Raw genomic sequence first — 19,042 nt, forward strand, 5'->3', positions numbered from 1 at the left:
TGGGGTCATTGAAATGTGTCCAGCCCTAAACCTCAGCAAGGCAATTCCAAGTAATTTGTCCTTCTGACACTTGGACATCACTTAGAGCTTGTTAGATGCTGTTTGTTCCAGGGATTAAATCTCCCTGCTTGTTGATACAGCTTGAAAGCATACAAAGATCAAGCACCAAAGAACATCCTTCCTTGATTTTAATTTATTCCGCATTCTGCAACAAAAAGGCAGCACTCTGTTTCATAACCGCCTTCTCATTCCGTGTTACACTCTGGACAAATTGTTAACTATTTCTGAGTCTGAAATGTCAGCGTCATTTGCAAGGTGACTCTACCAACAAGCAATCGGTCTTTGGAACACCTGGACATCACTTAGAGCTGCGAGCTGCTGTTTCACGGACACAATCGCCCTTCTTGCTGATTAGGCCGGAAAGCACACAGAGATCAAACCCCGGTGAACACATTTTCTTAGAAATGTTTTACACATTCCCCATTTTGCGGAGCGGGACCCCCGCGCCCTCAGCGCCCACACGGGACCTCCCGGCGGGGCGGCGCTCTGTGCGCGCTCCATGGCGGCGGGGCCGCTCTACCCGCGCTCTATGGTGCTGCCGCCGCTCTGTGCTCGCTCCGTGCTCTCCATGCCGCCGTATCTCCTCTCTGCGGCGGTGCTGCCGCTCCGCCCGCCCTCCCCGTAACCGCTCGTGTCCCTTCTGTCCCCTGCGTGCCCGCCGTGCCCGCAGCCCCGGCCCGCCGTGCCCCCGCCGTGCCGGGCCGCCCGCCCGTCTCTGTGGCCCGCGCGTTCCGGCGGGGCGGGCGGGATGTGGCGGCTGCTGCTGCAGCTGGGCCGGGGCCGCTGCGCGCCCACCCCCGCCCGCCCCGCCTGTGCCCCCGGGCTGGGCGGCGGCCGCGGCCGCAGCCCCGAGCGGTGAGTCGGGGTCCCCGTCCCTCCGTCCCGGGGCCGGCGGCGCGGCCCGGCCTCACGGCGCCCGTGTTGTGTGTGCGGTTGTTGCAGGGCGCCCGCGTGTCAGGATGGCCCGGAGCGAGGAGGACGGCGGCAGCCGCTGCCCGGCCTGGTGCCCCGCTACTCCGTGCGGGAGGCCGTCACCTGGGTGAGGAGCAGCGCGGGGACACCTGGGGGGATCCCCGAGCAGAGCGGGGGGAAGCGGGAGCGGGAGCAGGAGCGGGGCTGTTCCCTGACCGTGTCCGCTCTCCGCAGGGAGCTGTGGGCGCGCTGCTGCTGCAGCTGCTCCGGCAGATCGCGGGGCTCCGCTCGCTGCAGGACGCCCGGACAGAGCGAAGGCTTCCCTGGCGCTCCCCGCTGCCCCCTCAGCCCGCAGGTCAGCGGCTGGGCCCGGGTGGGCGGCGAGGGGCGGCCGGATGGGATTCCTGCCTCGGGCTGGGATCCTGCTTGGGCTGGGATCCTGCTTGGGCTGTGCTCAGTGAGGCCGGGAGAGGCTGAGGGCCGCTCTCCGGCCCTGGGGAGAGTGTCAGGAGAATCTCTGGTTCTTAGTGGTTTGGTGCAATCCCACTCTGTGTGCCCTTACCTTTGTTTTCCCTTCTGGATTCTGCTGCACGAACTTTCCTCCTGCTTGTCTGTGTGGTCAGAGGACACTGAGTGCATGCACAGCCCGCTGTTGTCACCTGGAGCAGACACTGTGCTCTGTGTTACAGCGGTGACTGAAGCCTCAAGCAGCAGTCCTGGCGAGCAGCTGGGCCCCCAGTTCCTGCAGAAAGCGAGTCCAGAGGCAGTAGCAGAGAATTCATCCTCAGGCATCCCCTCGAGGCAAGCAGAGAGGCAGCCCTGGGCAGAAGCAGGTATGTGCCATGTGCTGTGGGGCAGGATACTCTGGCAGAAGGACCTGGGAGTTCCTCCAAGGCAGGCTCGGAGCCAAGGAGTGTGTAGCCATTTATTGACATTACATGAGGCAGGTGAGAGTGGAAAGGCAAATTTCAGAGAGATGAATCAGGGTCCAGAGACAGGAGGAAAAAACCTCCTGAAGGCAGAGACAAGGCTGTGCTATAACTGCAGGTGACAACAGCTTTCCCAACAGTGCTGTGCCTTAGCAGACTGATTGCAGCATCCAGTCCTGTTCTTTTACTGTGGACAGATGTTTGCAGCCAGAAGGATTCAGGAGGATGCTGCACCATTGATCTGGGAGACTGGTGTACATGGTGTGAAACTGAAGGAATTATTCCCTTCCTGCAAGATGAGGATGCATTTCTGAGCTCTTATGCCATAGATAAGACAGTGGAAGGAGGTATCAAAGACATTATTAAAATGAGTTTTATAAAAATAGAAAGATAGACTCCAACAAAATTGAAGTCTCGCCCAGGAAAGCGTGTCCTACATAGGGAATTTAAAGTCACACCAAGGAAGATCAGATGAGGCTCACTAGATATAGAAACACTGATAATGGCCTCAGGAAGTCTGTTGGAAGCAGGAAGCCTGCTGGAACAGGTGGCAAGGGGACAACATTCAGTAGTGGTGTAGAAGAGGCACATCAGGAAACCAACCACAGATGTTGGTTAAATCACAGGATCACAGACTGGTTTGGGTTGAAAGGGGCCTGAAAGCTCCTCTTGTTCCCTGCCATGGGCAGAGACACCTTTCATTATCCCAGGCTGTTCCAAGCCCTGTCCAGCCTGGCCTTGGACACTTCCATGGATCCAGGGGCAGCCACAGCTTCTCTGTGCCAGGGCCTCAGCACCCTCACAGAGGAGAACTTAAATAATGAAGGTGCTGCAGAAAAGGTTGGAGCTGTTTCCCATTTTCTGCTTGCCTTCAGAATTTTGGCTTCCTTCTGTGCTGATTTCAGCTACTGCCCATCACTGCTTATCAAACTTTCTCCTGCCAGAGGTTACCATTCCCATCAGTTGGCAAATGGAGCATTTTGTTTCCATGTCTCCTAATTAACTCCAGGAAAACAGCCAGGTTAATTTACCTAAACTGCCAATTAGACTGTTTAACCCATCTGCTTTAGCCTGGAGCATATTAAGAAGCACTCCAGCACTGGCAGGTGACTGGACATGGACCTCTGGGAGGAGTGGTGGGAAGAAGTGGAGACAGCAGTGCCTGCAGTTGGCACAGCTGAACGTCCTGGAGTGCCTGTGTGTCTGACAAACAGCTCCTACTGAGAGTCAGCAGGAAGAGCTTTTGGGCAGACTGATAAATTGAACAGTGACAAGTCACCAAGGCCACGTGGTCTTTGTTCAGATGTTCTTCAGAAGCTGGGAGATCACTGAGCCTCCAAGAACAATCTGTAATCCCGTGCTCAAACCTGCTCCGTGGCCAGGGGAATGAGCACTCACAGATTGCACAGCTTGGCTTTTAAAAAGGGGTGGGTGGCTGTTAGTTTAAGGCACAGAACTGCAAAAAAGGTGATTCTAATTTGATAGAAACTCTGTTACAGGATAGAGGTGTCAGATGCTGGGATGAGTGGGCGGTATCAGAGGTCCTGGAAGGATTTAGGAAGCCATTTCTCAGGCCAGCTTGCTCCCTTGCAGAGACTTGAGAGAGTTGTAAATCTATTAAGACTTCTTTGGAGAAGTCAACAGGCATGTGAAGCAAGATAGTCCAGCTTTTAGCTTTCTGAAAATCATCTAGACAGGACCTAAACCAAAGCTATCCAAAGAATTAAAGCTGGTATGAGGGAACATGGAGGGGTTACACTTGGGCTGGTAACTCCTTAAAGCACAAGAAAGTTTTCACAGTGGAGAGCCATTGCTGTAGGATTCCCCTGTCCTTTGTTAAACCTGTTCTGCTCAGCAGTGATTTGGAAAAAAGAGGTGATGAACAAGGCAGCAGAAGCAGCAAATGGTACAAAATTCTTCAGGACAGTCAAATCTGAAAGTCACAGGCAAAGGTTGCACAGAACCAAAGCCAGGGTAATCCCCAGGTGGGTTAAACGAGTGTGCACAGGGGAGTGTGGCTGTAAATACACACACAGAGTGAGGAGTGTCACTTTAATAATTGTCTTGCAGAGGGAACATTTAAAGTCACTGTGGATGTGCTTTTGATAAGGTTAAGGCAGTGCTCAGCAGCAGTGAGGCCAATTAAATGTTAATTATGGTGAAGGAAGGAGCTGAGGACAAGGCAGTGCTGTGGGTTCATGTGAGTCTGGGATGCAGCCATGTCTTGAGCACTTAAGGAAAAGACAGTGCCTGAAAAACAGGGACAAAACTGCAGAGAAAAGATGACAGGGAGACAATTACATCCAAACACAGACTGACTCTTCAGCTTAAAAAAGGAAGTGGCAGAAAATATGCTGGTGCTCTGTGAAACCAAAAGTGTTGAGAGAAAGTGAATAGGGACAGGCTTTTTCATAATGCTGATATTAAAAGGCAGCACAGAAGGGTCAGGTGGCAAGTTTGGAAAAAAGCAAAAGGCATTTTGTGTTTGGCCAGTGCCCAGGTAAATTGTGGAACTCGCTGCTACGGGCCAGAAATACAAGTGGGTTCCAAGAAGTGATTAGGTAAAATTACACATTGAAATGAGACTTAATTGGTCCAGCCAAGCCTCCTGCTCAGATCACAGAACAGCTGATTGCTGGAAAGTTCTGCCAGGGAGAGCGTGACTTTATAATCCCTGCTCCTCACCCTTTCTGCCCAAGCATCTCCAACTGTCACTTGTCAGAGATAATATATGTCAGAAATAATTTGATTTTGCTCTCTACATAAGTCCCCGGGTTACATTCCACATTTTGTTGTGCCTCCATTTTGTGGGAATTTATGGAGAAAAGTCAGAGGGAAGAGATTTGGTAATCTGCACTGAAGAGCCTGAAAAAATGCAGGGTTTTGTCATGTGAGAAGTCCTGGGAATCTTTCCATGAAAAGTGAAGCTTGATGATGCCTTTCTTTCACTACATTTTGCTTTCTACAGAAAAACCTGCCTGAGGTACAGGATTTTTTTTTTTCCCTGGTGTTTAGCTAGTGAAAGAGGGTGAGGCTGGCAAAAAGAGGATGCAGCAGGAAGCTGGGGAGAGCAGAAGGAGGGGAAGGACAGACGCCTGGCAGATGATGCAGGGGAATCTGGTAGCAAAGCCTTGCCATGAGAGAGCAGAGCTCAGAGTGCAGCAGAATGTACCCTGGCTGCTGCCAGCAATGGCAAGGGATCTTCTGCAGAGAATTCCATGTCCTTCCCCTTTCTCTGGGTGTTTCAGTTCATTTCCACACTTGCTGGTGCTGGTGTCCCTGTGCAGTGACAATCTGCTGTTGTTGTGGCAGAGATCTGTGGGATGGGTCCCAACATCTCAGCTTTCCACAACAGCCATTCCAGTTTTATTGGAGCACAATAGGAACAAAATCTGTTCCTTTGTTTGAAAAGAAAACTTCAGGAAATTAACTTAAAACTTGCTTTAAGTAGCGTTCTAGCTATTGCTACCAGCTCTGTGTTCACATCTTATTTTTTCCCATGCAATTTCTGCCTCACTCAGAGGCTTTTTGCTGGGAGTTAAAGGCACAGAGTGAGCAAGCAGGTGATTACAGCCAGTCTCAGTGTTACAGCAGCTGAATGATGCCCTGGGGAGTTGTATTTTACCCCTGGCAGAACTGTAAAATTCGTTATTTCAATTCCGAGATTACAGACATTGCAAAAGTGTGTTTTCATTTCAAAGCACAATGAAACCAATTGGAAACAGTGAAATTTTCCATGAGGCAGAAATGCTGGATTTTGGCCAGCTCTTGTTGTGACTTCGTTCTCCTGGATGTTTTGGGATGAGCAATCTAGGCTGTCTACGAGAAGATTATTAATTCCTCATTTGGAGCTAGCTGTGAGCAACACTTGATTAGTCCAGGATGAACAGTGAAGAGAGACAAAAATATTTATGAACTGCTGAAGATGTGAGCATTGGGCATCCAGAACACTGAAAGCTGCAAGGCTGCATGGAAAAAAGAATGTGCAGTCATGTTGCATCATAGCATGGGTTTGAAGAAGTAGAAATAAAGTTGCACAGAAAATTCCAGCTGTGATATTCCCATCTTTTAAACATAACCTGAAGAATAATTTATCTTGCCCAGCCTCAAAGGTGATTCTGAGGGAATTCAGGTCCCCCAGAGCAGCTGTGGCTGCCCCTGGATCTCTGAAAGTGGCCAAAGCCAAGGTTGGACAGGGCTTGGAGCAGTCTGGGATGGTGAGAGGTGTTCCTGCCATGGCAGGGGTGGCACTGTCTGAGCTGTAAGTTCCCTTCCAGCCCAAACCATCCTGGGAGACTCTGATCCTTCAGGACTGGGGCTGTGTGTCAGGATAGGTTGGGCCCTGTGCTTTTTTCCAGATGTTCTCTGGAATTGGTAACCCTATCTGTGGAGATTTGAGTGAGGAGAGCTTTCCATGGTAGAGGGGCACAAGATGCTTCTGCAGGCTGACAGAATTCAGAATTAGTGCTGTTTATTTTTCATGGTTCAGTGGTTTGTCCAAATTCCAACATTTTCACAGTAAACGAGGAGTCTGATTCAGGAGTAGACACCCATGCAAAATGTACAGTTTCTTTAAAGTGGATGTGCTAATGCTGTTTAAACAAGTAGTGGGAGAATTCTTAAAACAGACCATTTTTTTTCCATGGGATTTGCAGTTGTTTGTGTGGCAAAAACCCAAATTACATCACAAGGGAGATACACGATAGAGCCTTACAGTGAGAAATATCAGATAATTTGATGCCTGCTCTGCAAAGAAACAGAAAGCACAACTAATAAATTCACAGATTATACTACTTGAGGTGGAATGCTGCATAGGAGTCATGTTTGCCACAGTGATGTTGCTTGTTGGGTGAGTGGGGCCTGTTGAGATAACACACATTTGAATACAGCCAGGGGGGAATTGTTTGTCTGGGAATAATGAGGCTGCAGCTGGCACACAGGCCATGGCTCCCTGCATGCTGTACAGCACAGGCACTGCAAGGAGCACTCCTGCGGGCTGCACACCTCATTGCTGCTGCTCCTGGAGCCAAACACTGCCAGGAGTCCAGGAATCAGGCCCTAAAAGGACATTTTGTGTTGCTTGTGTTGGCTCTCACACAGCTGGAGAGGGAGGCACAGGGAGGACACAGCTCTGGCTCAGAGTGGTCCAGGCTCCAGCACCTGGAGTTCAGTGTCCTGTGGGATCCAGCTGCTTGTGGTGATCCAGGTTTAAAATCCTCAGCCTCAGGCTGTGTCCTCTTTGTGAGGTCATTGTCCCCTTGGCAGGAGTGATGCCACGGTGAACACTCTGAGCAAGGTGCCTTAGCTTGGACTGGAGATGCTCTGACAGATAATTCTGATTGAAAATGGTGACAAAGTGTCTGTCCCAGTGTGCCTGAGAGGGCTGATCACCCCCTGGCACAGGAGCAGGGCTGTGCCCTGCAGAGGAATCCCCTGGAGAAGGACATGGGGAGGCAGCACCTCAGCTGAGGCTTGGGTGTGATGCCCTGGGCGAGCTGGGAGCTGCAGCAGTTCTGATCCAGGCAAACTGGGCAGGAGGAGGCAATGTCACCCTGCTGTGACACTGCTGAGAGGGGCTGCACCTCAGTAACCCCGTTGGAAATTCAGGAATAGGAGCAAAAAGTCATAAAATTAACCAAGGCTGGCAGAAAAGTGCTGCAGTTGAAAGATGTGAATGGTGCAGTCGTTTTGGAATCACAGACGGGAATCAAGAGGGGCTGATTAGTCGTGTCAGGACTTTCAAAAGGAGGAAATGGCTTTTTAGTAAAGAAGAAAAAACCTAGAAGAGCCAGTGCCTGGAAGCAGAAACCCAGAGTAGGAGTACTTTAATTTGAAATGAAGCACAGGGGTTTAAAGCAGTGATTACAAGTTACTGGAACATTTAGGAGAAGCAGAAGATTCTCTACTTTTGGTGTCTTCAGATCAAGACCAGGGGCCTTTCTGGAGGAACTGCAGCCACAGGGCTGATTCCAGAGCTTGCTTTTGCTCCAAAGGTCAGATTGGTTGGGATTCCTGCTGTTCCTGATGTCCCTGGCTCAATGGGAGATCAGACTTTTAGGAGAGTTATGGAATAGAGAGGATGAGAGGAGGCAGAGATACAGCACTGCTAACTTTGCTTTTTTGTTGGATTTCTTTTTTAATTCAGGGGAGTTCCAAATCCCTGTGAGCTCCAGGGTGGGGCCAGTTCTCCACAGTGCAAAGGTAAGGTCTCATTTTCCACCCCCTGTATCTGCACCTTCCCTGCAGGAACACATCCCAGAGCTACCCAAGCACAGCCTGAGCAACACTCACACACAAGACTGGGAAAAAAGGGGAGATGGGATATACTGACCTCTGCTATAGCCAGAAAATTCCAGGATTTACAAACTGCCATCCCCATCCTTTGATGTATCTGTGTAACAGGGCTGCTGACAGGGAAGCACTGAAAGAAAATGGTGAGAAACACCAAACCAAGCAACCAAACAAAAAAATAAATTCAGCAGCACCAGAGTGTTGCTGTGTATATGCATTTTGATGCAATCTTTCACTAGGTGATTACATGCTGTTGCTATTTTGGTGTTTACCAGACAACCCATGACTGGGGAAGGTGGTGTCACTCCAAATGCTGCAAATCAGGGCTGGCTCTTGTCTGGTAAAGAGGGAAGCACTTGGGGCTTGAAGAGAGTGCATCAGCTCGAGAGTCACAAGGCCATAAATTATATTATTGTTCTTGTTGTGATTAAACCTGCCAATTTTTTGCAATTCACATCTTAGATGCAAATAATTCCATTTTTGAGATAATCACTCGGCTGAGCAATCGCTCAAGGACACTGTGAGCAGAGTGAGGTAAATTCAGCTTTTAGCAGAGTGAGTTCCTGCAAAAGGCACCAAGGAGGAATTTGCTTGATCTGCTGAGGGGGTGAGCATGGATCTCTGCATCCTGGGAGGTGCCCCTTGTGCAGGGCTGGAGGAAGAGGCTGCAGCTGGCTCATGGAGCAGCTCAGGGAGGGGCCTTGCACCTGGCTTGGCCCCTTGAGCCAAGGGGCATTTTCCACATTCCCTGTGTGCACTGAGCTCTGCTGCCACTCAGTGACACTCAGGGTGTGGAGCTGGGCTGAGCCTCCTCCCATGTCCCAGGCTGTTCATTGCCCAGGAGGAAAGGATTTGCTGTGCCCTGCAGGGTTTCAGCAGTGTTAGGCAGTGCCCAGTGCAGCTGGAGGGGCAGCTTAGCTGGAACTGTGTAAAGCAAAGGTGTGAGGGTGTTTTGGCAGGGACTCTGCTCTGGGCACAGTGTGGCAGAGGGAACAAGGGCTAATGTTATTTTTGGAGGGGGGAGTTATCTTAGAATCATGGAATATCCTGATTTGGAAGGGATCCACAAGGATCATCAGTCCCAGCCCTGCCCAGACACCCCAACAATCCCTGGCAGTGCTGTCCACAGGCTCCTGGAGCTCTGGCAGCCTCGGGGCTGTGCCCATTCCCTGGGCAGCCTGGGCAGTGCCAGCACCCTCTGGGGGAAGAACCTTCCAGCCTGGCCCTGCCCTGGCCCAGCCCCAGCCATTCCCAGGTGCTGTCCCTGTCCCAGAGCAGAGCTCAGAGCCATCCCTGCGCTGGCCCTCCAGAGGAGCTGCAGACTGCTGAGCAGGATGAGGTATTTGCTGAATTCTGAAAGTCTCCTGGTGCCTGAGAGGCTGCACCAAGCTCCCTGGCCAGGGGCAGGGCAGCAGTGACCATACAGCTTCCCCAACGAGGTGGCTGTGTAGGACAGGGAGGGTTTTGTGTGTACACATGACCTCACCATCCTGATGGCTGAACTACCATACAAACAGGTCTCACTGCTTGGTTTCCAAGCCAGCATCTCCTCTAGGGTTGATATGATTTAGCTCTCTTTAATAGCTTTTTTCTCTGACTCCTCAGGGTGACCCTGCTCAGCGAGGGCATTTAGAGGAAGCCGCTTTCCAATTGCAGCAGATTTTCCGAATTGATATTTCCATTGCATTGAATATCCTTGGTAATGTGGAGTTGGTTTTGTTTTGCCCTTAAACCACAGGTTTCTCATTTTGGAGGACCTCCAAATGGTTGCAGGTCTTGTGAGAAGGCAAGGATGGCAAATACCCAAGCTGAAGCCTCCTTTCAGCAATTTTAACTGTGCTTGGAGAGATTTATTGCCCTTTGTCCCATCGTGCCACCTGATTTATCTCAGCATATTTCAATCCAGGCTTGCTTGAAGCCTGCACTGTTGTCCTGACATCTGTAGCTGGAAATTAAGCCATCTCTGTCTTTTTTGCAACACAAGATGTCATATCCTTGTATCCTTCTTTTATTGTCTGAGCTCACGGTTTTCCTGGCAAGCTGAAAAAGCAATTGCAGGATTGCAACTCTAAGAAAAGCAGAAGGAAGATGCAATGAGCTAAGAAAAGTCCCTGCCCTATATACACCACTAGTTGCAGCACTGAAAAGCAAGTTGTTTCTGTGTGAGCCATACGTTGTGTTAGCCTGTGATCCCTCTCTGCCACGAGCCCAGAAAAATCCCTAAAATGCAGTGTTGCCATTTTTCTTATGGAAACTGTGGAAGGAGGGTTGGTGAGCCAGCTGGAAGGGGCCCAGAGCACTTGGTGTGAGCCAAGGAAGGCCCAGTGGCTGTGGGGGAGGTTGCTGCATTGGAGGCTGGGTTGTGGCTGTGTGCTTTTCCCTGTTTTCCATGCTTTGGGCTGTGTTTTCCTCAGGCACCGAGAGCATGAGGGCGGGGCACTGCCGGGTGGCCTTCACCTGCTTCAAGCTGGCGGCAGATCGGGGCTACAGCAAAGCCCAGTTCAACGTGGGGCTGTGCTACGAGCACGGCAGGGGCACAGAAAAGGACTTGGAGAAGGTATCCAGGGCCTGCCTGGGGGTGGGGGTGGGAGCACCCATCAGGAGAGGGATCTGTGCTGGGTGCTTGGAGCTTTCTTCCTTTTACATGGCTGGGAAAGTCATGGAATGTCCTGAGCTGGAGGGAACCCCCAGGGATTACTGATCCAGCTCCTGGCCCTGCACAGACACCCCAACAGTCCCCCCTGTGCATCCCTGGGAATGCTGTCCTAAGGCTCCTGGAGCTCTGGCAGCCTCAGGGCTGTGCCCTTTCCCTGGGGAGCCTGGGAGAGCCCAGGCTCTGAAGACTCAGTAGAAAATGCTGAAAATAATAAAAATTGCAGCTTTGCGGAGCTGCTTTCAGTGTCACCAATCCCCTCAGAGAGGTGCTCTGAGATCCCTTTCCCACAGCTTCTGAGGGTTCTCCAGGTGCACAGGCTGTGCTACCAGCACCCAGCGGGGTTCCAAGGAGAAACCTGTCATGTTGCTGTATTTAAGACACCACTGCACATCCCAGGGCTTCTCAGATCTCCGCTTTGGCTCCTGTAACTCCAGCCTGCCACCTAGTGCAAGCTGGCCAGCAGCTGCTGGAGCTGGGAAGAGCTGCACAGGCAGCTTGGTTTGAGTCATGGTTGGCCCAGTGCCACCCCATCAGCTCGGGCAGGGTGGTTCCAGGGCTCGGGGGTACTCACTGTCCCACCTGAGCCAGCTCATGTTCTGCTGTGGGAGGGATGCAGCTTGTGATGGGTCTGCCAGAGAGGTGGAGCTTGAAGGGAGCCATGTCATGTTCAGGGCATGCATCAGCTGGTTTCTCTCTCTCTCTCTGTCTCTCAGGCAGGTTTTTATTACTGCCAGGCAGCCAGCAGCCATCACCCCATGGCCCAGTACCGCTACGCCAGGTACCTGCTGCAGCACGGCCCTGGCAGCCTCTGGCACAGGCAGCACAAGGCTGTGGCACTCCTGGAGCAAGCAGCAGGGGCTGGCATCACAGAGGTTGGTGTCCCTACGTCAGAGAGCCCTGACTGAAGGGCTGGAGCCACATCCTAGACAGCACTGCAAGGGAAAGCCTTCCAGTGTGTTTGTCCCTGCTCACAGCATGGGGGTTGGAACCAGAGGATCTTTAAGGTCCCTTCTGAGCCAAACCATTCTCTGATTGTCTGTGTATATTCCTGACAGTGTCTGGGAGACAGCCCTGCCTGCAGACAGAGCCACTGTGCCACACGTTGGTTGGCTGTTGTCAGTGGGGCTCTTACATTAAACCTTTGCCTGGGAGAGCTCACCTGTGCTTGAAAACACAGCTCAGTTTTCATCTCCTCTCAATTCCAAGAGTACAGGTCACTGTACTGGAGGAACTTCCAGTGCTTGAAGCAAGAACAGATCCTCGTTTTGTGTCTGTGGCTTTCTGAGATGACTCATCTGTGCAGATCTGTCTCCTGCCCTCCTTTCCCCCCATCCAGGAGATGCATTTAGGCATGTGCCATCTCACCCTGGGAATGCCAGGCTGGCAGTGCCTGTGCCTCCTGGAGCTCACTGGCCAGGGGGTGCATCTGCTGGGTCTTGGGGACAGGTCATGAGTGGGAACCATTCCCTGGCTCTGACTCTCACAGGGAGTTTGAAATGATACTCTGGCTCTCAAATGTGAATTCTTTGTGTTTACCAAGTCATGCTGGTTTTTCTTAGGGCAGCCCTGGCTCTCCCAAGAGCCCCTGCACAGGCAGGGTCCTTACCACACTGCCACAGTAACCCCAGCAGCTTGAAAAATCAGTTAAAAACCCAAATAATTAAAATCCTGGCTGATCTGGACCCTGTGGCTTTGTTGCAGGCACAGGCTTATCTTGGAGTGTTCTACATGAGGGGGCTGCAGCCTCAGGAGAAGAGAGGTCTGAAGTACCTGCTGCAGGCAGCAAACAGTGGGGTAGGTAACCCTTCCTTCTGCCAGGGATTGTCCTCAGCTTGGGATCTGCAGGTGGAGGATTTCAGGGTTTCTTGGAAATGGGAGTGAGTGTCAGGATTTTACTGCCCAGTGTGAAGGGGCAGAGTGGAGCCTTGGTGCCTCTTGGGGAGGAGACAGGCCCTGGGCACAGACCCTGCAGAGACAGCCCTGTTGGGCTGGAGGAGTTCCTACAGCACCAGGGCCTGTATCCAGCCTCCAGCATTGTGCAGCTTTCCCATTATGGAGCATCTACACCCTCTTCAGTCAAAATCTTTCACTACTGCACCACATGGAGAACTTCATTGTGTTTACCTCAAATCCGTTCTTCAAAATTGACCCTTTGTTTCTCTCCTTTTATAGAGAGGATGAAAAGACTGTTTCTGGATTTATATTTAAATTCAGGCACCTTTACCATACTGAAACACTTGAATCTCCATTCAGCCTCCCCCCATTTTTGCTGTTCCTCTTCACAACTCATGTCAGATCCCCAAGAATCTTCTTGCGTGCACTTTCCCCAAGTGGCCCAAGCTTCTCTTTCTTGAAGGGCAGTGCTACAGTGTGGGGACAGCACTCTCCTGAACCCCCACCAGCATTTAGAGGAGCACAAGTGTGGATCCCATGTCTTGCAGCCAGCTTTCTGCATCCCACAATTCTGTTTCTTGCCATTGTCCCCTTGTTTTCAGCTGCATTGTAATGGCCAGGGTTTTTTTTCCTGAAGAACTTGTTCATTTTAACTGTAGTTCCCACAGCTTTTGTGCAATGGAAAATAATGAACAGCTATTGCCTCTTCTGCTGGCTAATAGTTGTGGTTGTGGTGCCCTTTAGTGTGTCCTCTCTGAGTCATTTCTTTTGCAGGCTGCAGTGCTGGTTTAGTTTGTGCCTCCATGTAGTTAAGCTGTTCTACTTCGCTTGTCAGTCTTCTGTCTATTTTTCTAATTTTCCTTTGACCATTTTAAGATGCTTGGACTAAAAGTGGACTCAGGATGGAGGTATGCCATGGATCTCACATAATGAGCTCCTCTGCTTTGTTCTGCATTCCCTTCCAATAATTCCTAGCCCTGCTTGCCCTTTGCCTGGCACTGAGCACTGATGAGATGGTCTCAGGGAACTATCACAGCGTGATACCCAAATTTCTCCCTATCAGCACTGCTTTGCATTTGGCAGCACTGTTTCCTTCGTGATTGTGTTGCCCATTCCTTAGGTGTGTGAGATCTTTAATTAATTCTTTATAGTAAGTTTGACCATTTTGAATGGTCATTTTTACACCATTGTAAACTTGGCCACTTGTGTTTTCACCCTCTTTCCAGCATGGAGACACTCTCAGTGTGCTGGGACAAGGCCTGACTTGCCACAGCAGCTCAGACATCACAGTACACAGCATTTAGTTCTAAATCTGCTAAAGATCTCTCCTAAGCTTCATCCTTGGCTCCTTTTTTCCAGCCTGGAGTCAGAGGTTTGTGCTGAACAGCATCACATTGAGTTATCCCATTAAAAACATGATTGGCATTTACTGGTAATGCCTTAACAACACAAAATCTGGGAGGTAACTGCAGGTCCTCAGGTGCACCCCTGGCATGTTTTGGTCAGAGTTTCAGACCCCGAGCATCCTTCCCCCTGCTGTGATGCTGTGGATGCTTCAGGGCCTCAGCCTTGAGGGCAGGCTGATGGTGGCTCCCTGGGATGGGATGTCCCCATTTTCCTGGGAGAATGGCTCCATGGACAGGTTCACTTCCCATTACCCTGCAGTTGGAATTGATGTTTCGTTGGCTGAAAGAACTCTTGGCATGGATGAGGCAAGGACAGCATAGTTTAGTACAAATCCAGAAAAAGGAAAATAGCACAAAAAGTCACAGATTCAGCATTTGTCTGGTTGTTCTCTCTGCTAGAGCTGAGCTGGGAACTCTGACAAGTGTTTTTCCAACACAAGAACTGTGTTCTACTTTGTTTCCTACTTTTTATCCTCCCTGATTTCCTACATACAGCCACAGAATATAAACCCCTAATAAAGAGTTCTGTTGGAGAACTGGGCCTGACCTGCAGATTTCCAGGGGTGTCAGTCACTGCTGCCCTGCTAATTTGGGGCTCTCCCCTCACTGCAGGCTCGGCCCTGAGGTGTTCATCCTGTGAGAGATGGTGGTGCAGCTCTCCTGATTGAACCCTATCTCTTGTCACAGCTGAAGTGCCAATCCTTCAACGTGTTTATCTCATCTCTAAAGGAGTTTATTGCTGTCATAAGCTGAGACTTGCAACACTTTGCAAAGCACCCACTCACTGAGTTTTTCACTTGCCTCTACCAGCTACATCCTAGACAGCAACACTTGCAATATGTTCTTTTCTAGTGGCTTTATTAAAACTTGCTACTTACTTTTTTTTTTTTTTTTGCAAAGTCTTGTTTAGCTCATGTTTCTGGCAGTCACACTCTTCAGGCTGTGCTGCTGGCTTTGTTGCTGGAAAGGTCTGTGTGACCACAAGTCTGTGCAGTCTTTTTAATGTCTTCAGGAGTGTCATCCTGCTTTCCTGCTCTCTGAGACCCTTTGCCTCCCATTGGATCTGAAGGATAAAATGCACAGCTGACACATAAACATGTCATGGGTTTGGATTTTTCTTCACTGCAGTGCCAACCTTTGCTTTCCAGTTTGTTCCCAGCAGTTACATATATCTGAGTGGTTCAGGTGCTTTTTCTCTAGTGCATATTTGCTTCATTTACTTCATTTCTGCTCCCTGAGATTTCTTCTGGAATAGAATGAGGTGAGGCTGAGCAGGAGAGTGCTGCACTCTTGTGTTAAAGGGGAATTTCCCAACCCTTGGCAGCAAGTACCTCTGTGCCATTTGTGATGTTTTTACAAGACTTGGGCTTGAACTCTCTTAGGGCAGTCTCAGGGCGTGCTCGGAGTTTGGGTGGGATCAGGATGTGGCGCAGTCACGGCTGCCCAAGGCACCTCAGCTCTGACCTCTGAGACAACTGGGATGCTCTGCAGAGCCAGCTGCTCCTTTGTTCCCCTGCCACAGCCCTGGGTGTTAAAGGGAAATGAGTGAATTTAATTGGAAAGGGATAGGAAGGAGCAGAGCCACACATTATGCTTCTCTCCAGGGGACTAAACTACTGAAGATAGAGCCTGGGGGATGGAGCAGTAAACTTAGCAAGGTGACCAAAAAGAAAACTCTGTAGAAGGTGCTAAGAGTCTCTGTTTCCTTTGCTGTGATTGCTGTGCCAGGATGCCCAGAGCAGGTTCCACGTGGGCGTTTGCTACGAGCAGGGCCTGGGAGTGCAGCGGGACCTGGCAGAGGCGCTCAGGCACTACCGGCAGTCGGCGGCCATGGGGAACAGGCAGGCCCGGGACAGGCTGCGGGCATGGCAGCAGGGGCTGCAAGGTACCAGGGCAAGGGGCACTGCATGGGCAGGTGGGGCCTGGATTGCCAGAGGAGGCTCCCACAGGGCCACGGCACAAAGGAGTTCTTTGTGCTGAAGGGAAGGCGCCGCTTTTCCTCCTCGGCTCTTTCCAGACCAGCTGGAGAAGCTGTTCCCGTGGTATGATGGGTCACTGAATCACTTCTGTTGAAAAGACCAACTGTGTCCTGGGGGACACCAGCTGGGCCAGGAGGACATTGTCCTGCTCTGCTCTGCACTGGGGCAGCCTCACCTCCAGTCCTGAGGGCAGTTTTGGGCACCACAGTATAAAAAAGGAATTAAACCATTAGAGAATGTCCAAAGGAGGCCACGAGGATGGGGAAGGGTCTGGAGGGGAAGCCTTATGAGGAGCAGCTGAGGGCACTTTGTTTGTTCAGCTGGAGGAGACTGAGGGCAGAGCTCATTGTGGTTTTCAGTGTCCTCCTGAGGGGCAGCACGGGGCTCCAGTATCTGCTCCCTATGACAGGATCTGAAGGAATAGCTGGAGCTATGTCAGGGGAGGTTCAGGTTGGATACCAGGAAAAGGTTTTTCACCCAGAGAGTGGTTGAGCAGTGGAACGAGCTCCCCAGGGCAGTGGGTACAGCACCAAACCTGTCTGAGTTCAAGAAGCATCTAAACAATGCTCTCAGGCACAGGGTGGGATTGTTGGGGTGTCTGTGCAGGAGCTGGACTTGATAATCCTTAAGAGTCCTTTCCAGCTCAGGGTATTCTGTGGTTCTATGGTTGTATGATCAAGCCCAGCCTTTGCCAGTGTCATTAACACCTTGTTTTTCTGTACTTTCAGATGTACACACAGAGCATCCATTCCCTTCAGGATTAAGAGCCTCCTCCTCCAGCCCTGATTTCTGGACTATTGAGCCTGTGTCTGCAGGCCTGCACAGCAGCCAGCCAGGACAGTGTGGCCTCCCCCTGCCCCACTCCTGGAGCACAGGCACACTGCACGTGATGCTGCTCAGCAGTGCAGGCTGGAGCTGTGCCTTCAGAGCCAGGACAGTGCCACTGGAGCTGCAGGGCTGGGAGCCCCAGCACTGCTGGCAGCGAGTGACACCAGCAGGCAGAGGGCAAGGCAGCCCTTGGTGTGGGCTGGAACCAGGCTGGCAGTGAAAGGAAAGAGAAAGCTCTCTGTTCATGGAACAGGAGGCATTTTTAAATACCCAGGCTTTGAGAATAAACTTTGTGATATCTCCTGCACCATCAAGTAATCTACCTTCCACACAGGGATGTTCCTTCTGCACCTGCATTTCTGTATTAGAGCCAAGCTGTGGCTGCTCCTGGATCTCTGAAATTGTCCAAGGCCAGGCTGGACAGGGTTTAGAGCAATCTGGGATAGTGGAAGGTGTCCCTGCCATGGCAGGGGTGGAACAAGATGAGCTTTAAGGTCCCTCCAGCCCAAACCATTCTGTGGTTCTGCACCACAGTGGTTGATCTGGGGTTCTAATTCCAGTAGCCCTGCATGTCTTGCTTGTGGTCCCCCAGGGAGGTTTACAAGCCACCATATGGGGACATTGGCAACTAACCCTGGGATTGTCCTGGCCCACACCCTCTGAGGCAATTTTCTCTCTCTCCAAATCCTCACAGTGCCCCTGCTACAAGCACAGTGTAGGCTGGCTCTGTGTTGCCATTATGGCAGTTTATTCTGATTCAGACCTGGGCAAGCAAGAGAGGGAATTGTCATCATTGGGCAGAGTTTTTTATGGGATGTGACAGATCCACCTGTAGCAGTGAGGTGACAGCTGTCCCCAGCCATCCTGCACCATGTCAGTGTCCTTCTGTCCCCACTCCTGCTCCTGCAGCCCTGGCAGGGAGCTGCTCCCACCTCTGAGACACAATGAGCAAGGTTTGCTTCAAAATCCATCGTGTCCCTGTTTGCTGAGCACGCCAGCTCATTTTCAGCAGAGTGGATAAGGGATGCTCCCAGCGGGAAGGCACCGCTGGCAGGCAGCAGCAGCAGGCAGCTGGTGTGATAATTTCCTCCACTGGGGCAGCTGAATCCGGAAAAAGGCATTTGTTCACACCAGTTTAAACTGGTTCAAGGGCATCTGTGCAAGCTGCCCAGCTTCCTGTGGCCCTGGTGCTCTGTGTAGATCAGGCTCTGCAAAACAAAGGTAATGGCCCCATCCTGAACTTCTCCATGCAGCAAGGGAGGGGCACGGCCAGCCCTCAACACATCTGATTGTTCTTCTGGTCTGCTCTCTCCTTCTGCTCAGACCAAACTTTCTTAGACCATTTCCTTTATCAAGCAGGATACAAGGAGCAGGAAATTCCTGGGGTGGATTTCCTATGCTGTGATAATCCAGAGAGCGCTTACGCATCGGTCAGGATGGGAGAGGGACTGGGGGGGCTGGAAGCAGTTTGCACAATCAGGAAATTGAAGCAAGAGGGAGGAATTTGTCTCCTTTTAAACCTGCTTGTTATTAGGTATTTTTGTGTAAGGACTTTCCTCTGACAGGGACATCAAAGAACTTTGCAGAGGTTGTGCTGGCTGTTTGTCCCTCTGCCTGTGCTCCCAAGCTGCAGAGGAATCCCCCAGGGCTCAGTCACAAATGCCTCCCTCATGGTTTGCACAGCTGCATCTCAGTTAGAATCTGGCTCTCTGACATTGTTTTGGTGCAAGAACCTGTTTTGTTTGTAAAACAAAGCAGCAAGAGATTTGTGTTAGCAGAGCAGCAGCACAAGCTGGCCAGGCCAAACCCATCCATGGATGGATGCCAGACATGGGCTCATCTGTACAAGCATTTTGGAGACTGGAAATAAAACAACATTTTGGATATTAAAAAGTCCACCTGGGGAAATCTCACTCCATTGTTCTTGTCATTTAGCCCCAAGAGCAACAGAAAGAGGTAACTTTCTCATTTGCTCTGCTTTAAATGGTCTGTGTTTGGTCTGGTGCTGTGGCTCGGGTGTGTACACAGCTGAAGCTGGGAATGTCACCTCCAGGTACATGGAAAAGAACAGGGGTAGGGTACCTGAGG

The 19,042-nt window shown here is 51.0% G+C and overlaps 1 protein-coding gene across 1 annotated transcript; it reads left to right on the top strand.

Moving 5' to 3' along the window:
- The first annotated feature begins 808 nt into the window (after positions 1-808).
- On the top strand, positions 809-18,850 carry DELE1 (DAP3 binding cell death enhancer 1). The gene is made up of 11 exons (XM_054287774.1): positions 809-915; positions 1,003-1,099; positions 1,207-1,327; positions 1,662-1,805; positions 8,047-8,102; positions 9,798-9,891; positions 10,607-10,749; positions 11,562-11,720; positions 12,550-12,642; positions 15,876-16,032; positions 16,855-18,850. Exons 1-11 carry the CDS (start codon positions 809-811, stop codon positions 17,172-17,174), a joined length of 1,491 nt encoding a protein of 496 aa, XP_054143749.1. The 3' UTR covers positions 17,175-18,850.
- Positions 18,851-19,042: the final 192 nt, after the last annotated feature.

The sequence above is a fragment of the Melozone crissalis genome, unplaced genomic scaffold (assembly GCF_028551555.1).
Source record: "Melozone crissalis strain CALT ecotype California unplaced genomic scaffold, PUWL_Pcris_2 ptg000061l_1, whole genome shotgun sequence".
Taxonomy (NCBI): Eukaryota; Metazoa; Chordata; class Aves; order Passeriformes; family Passerellidae; genus Melozone; species Melozone crissalis.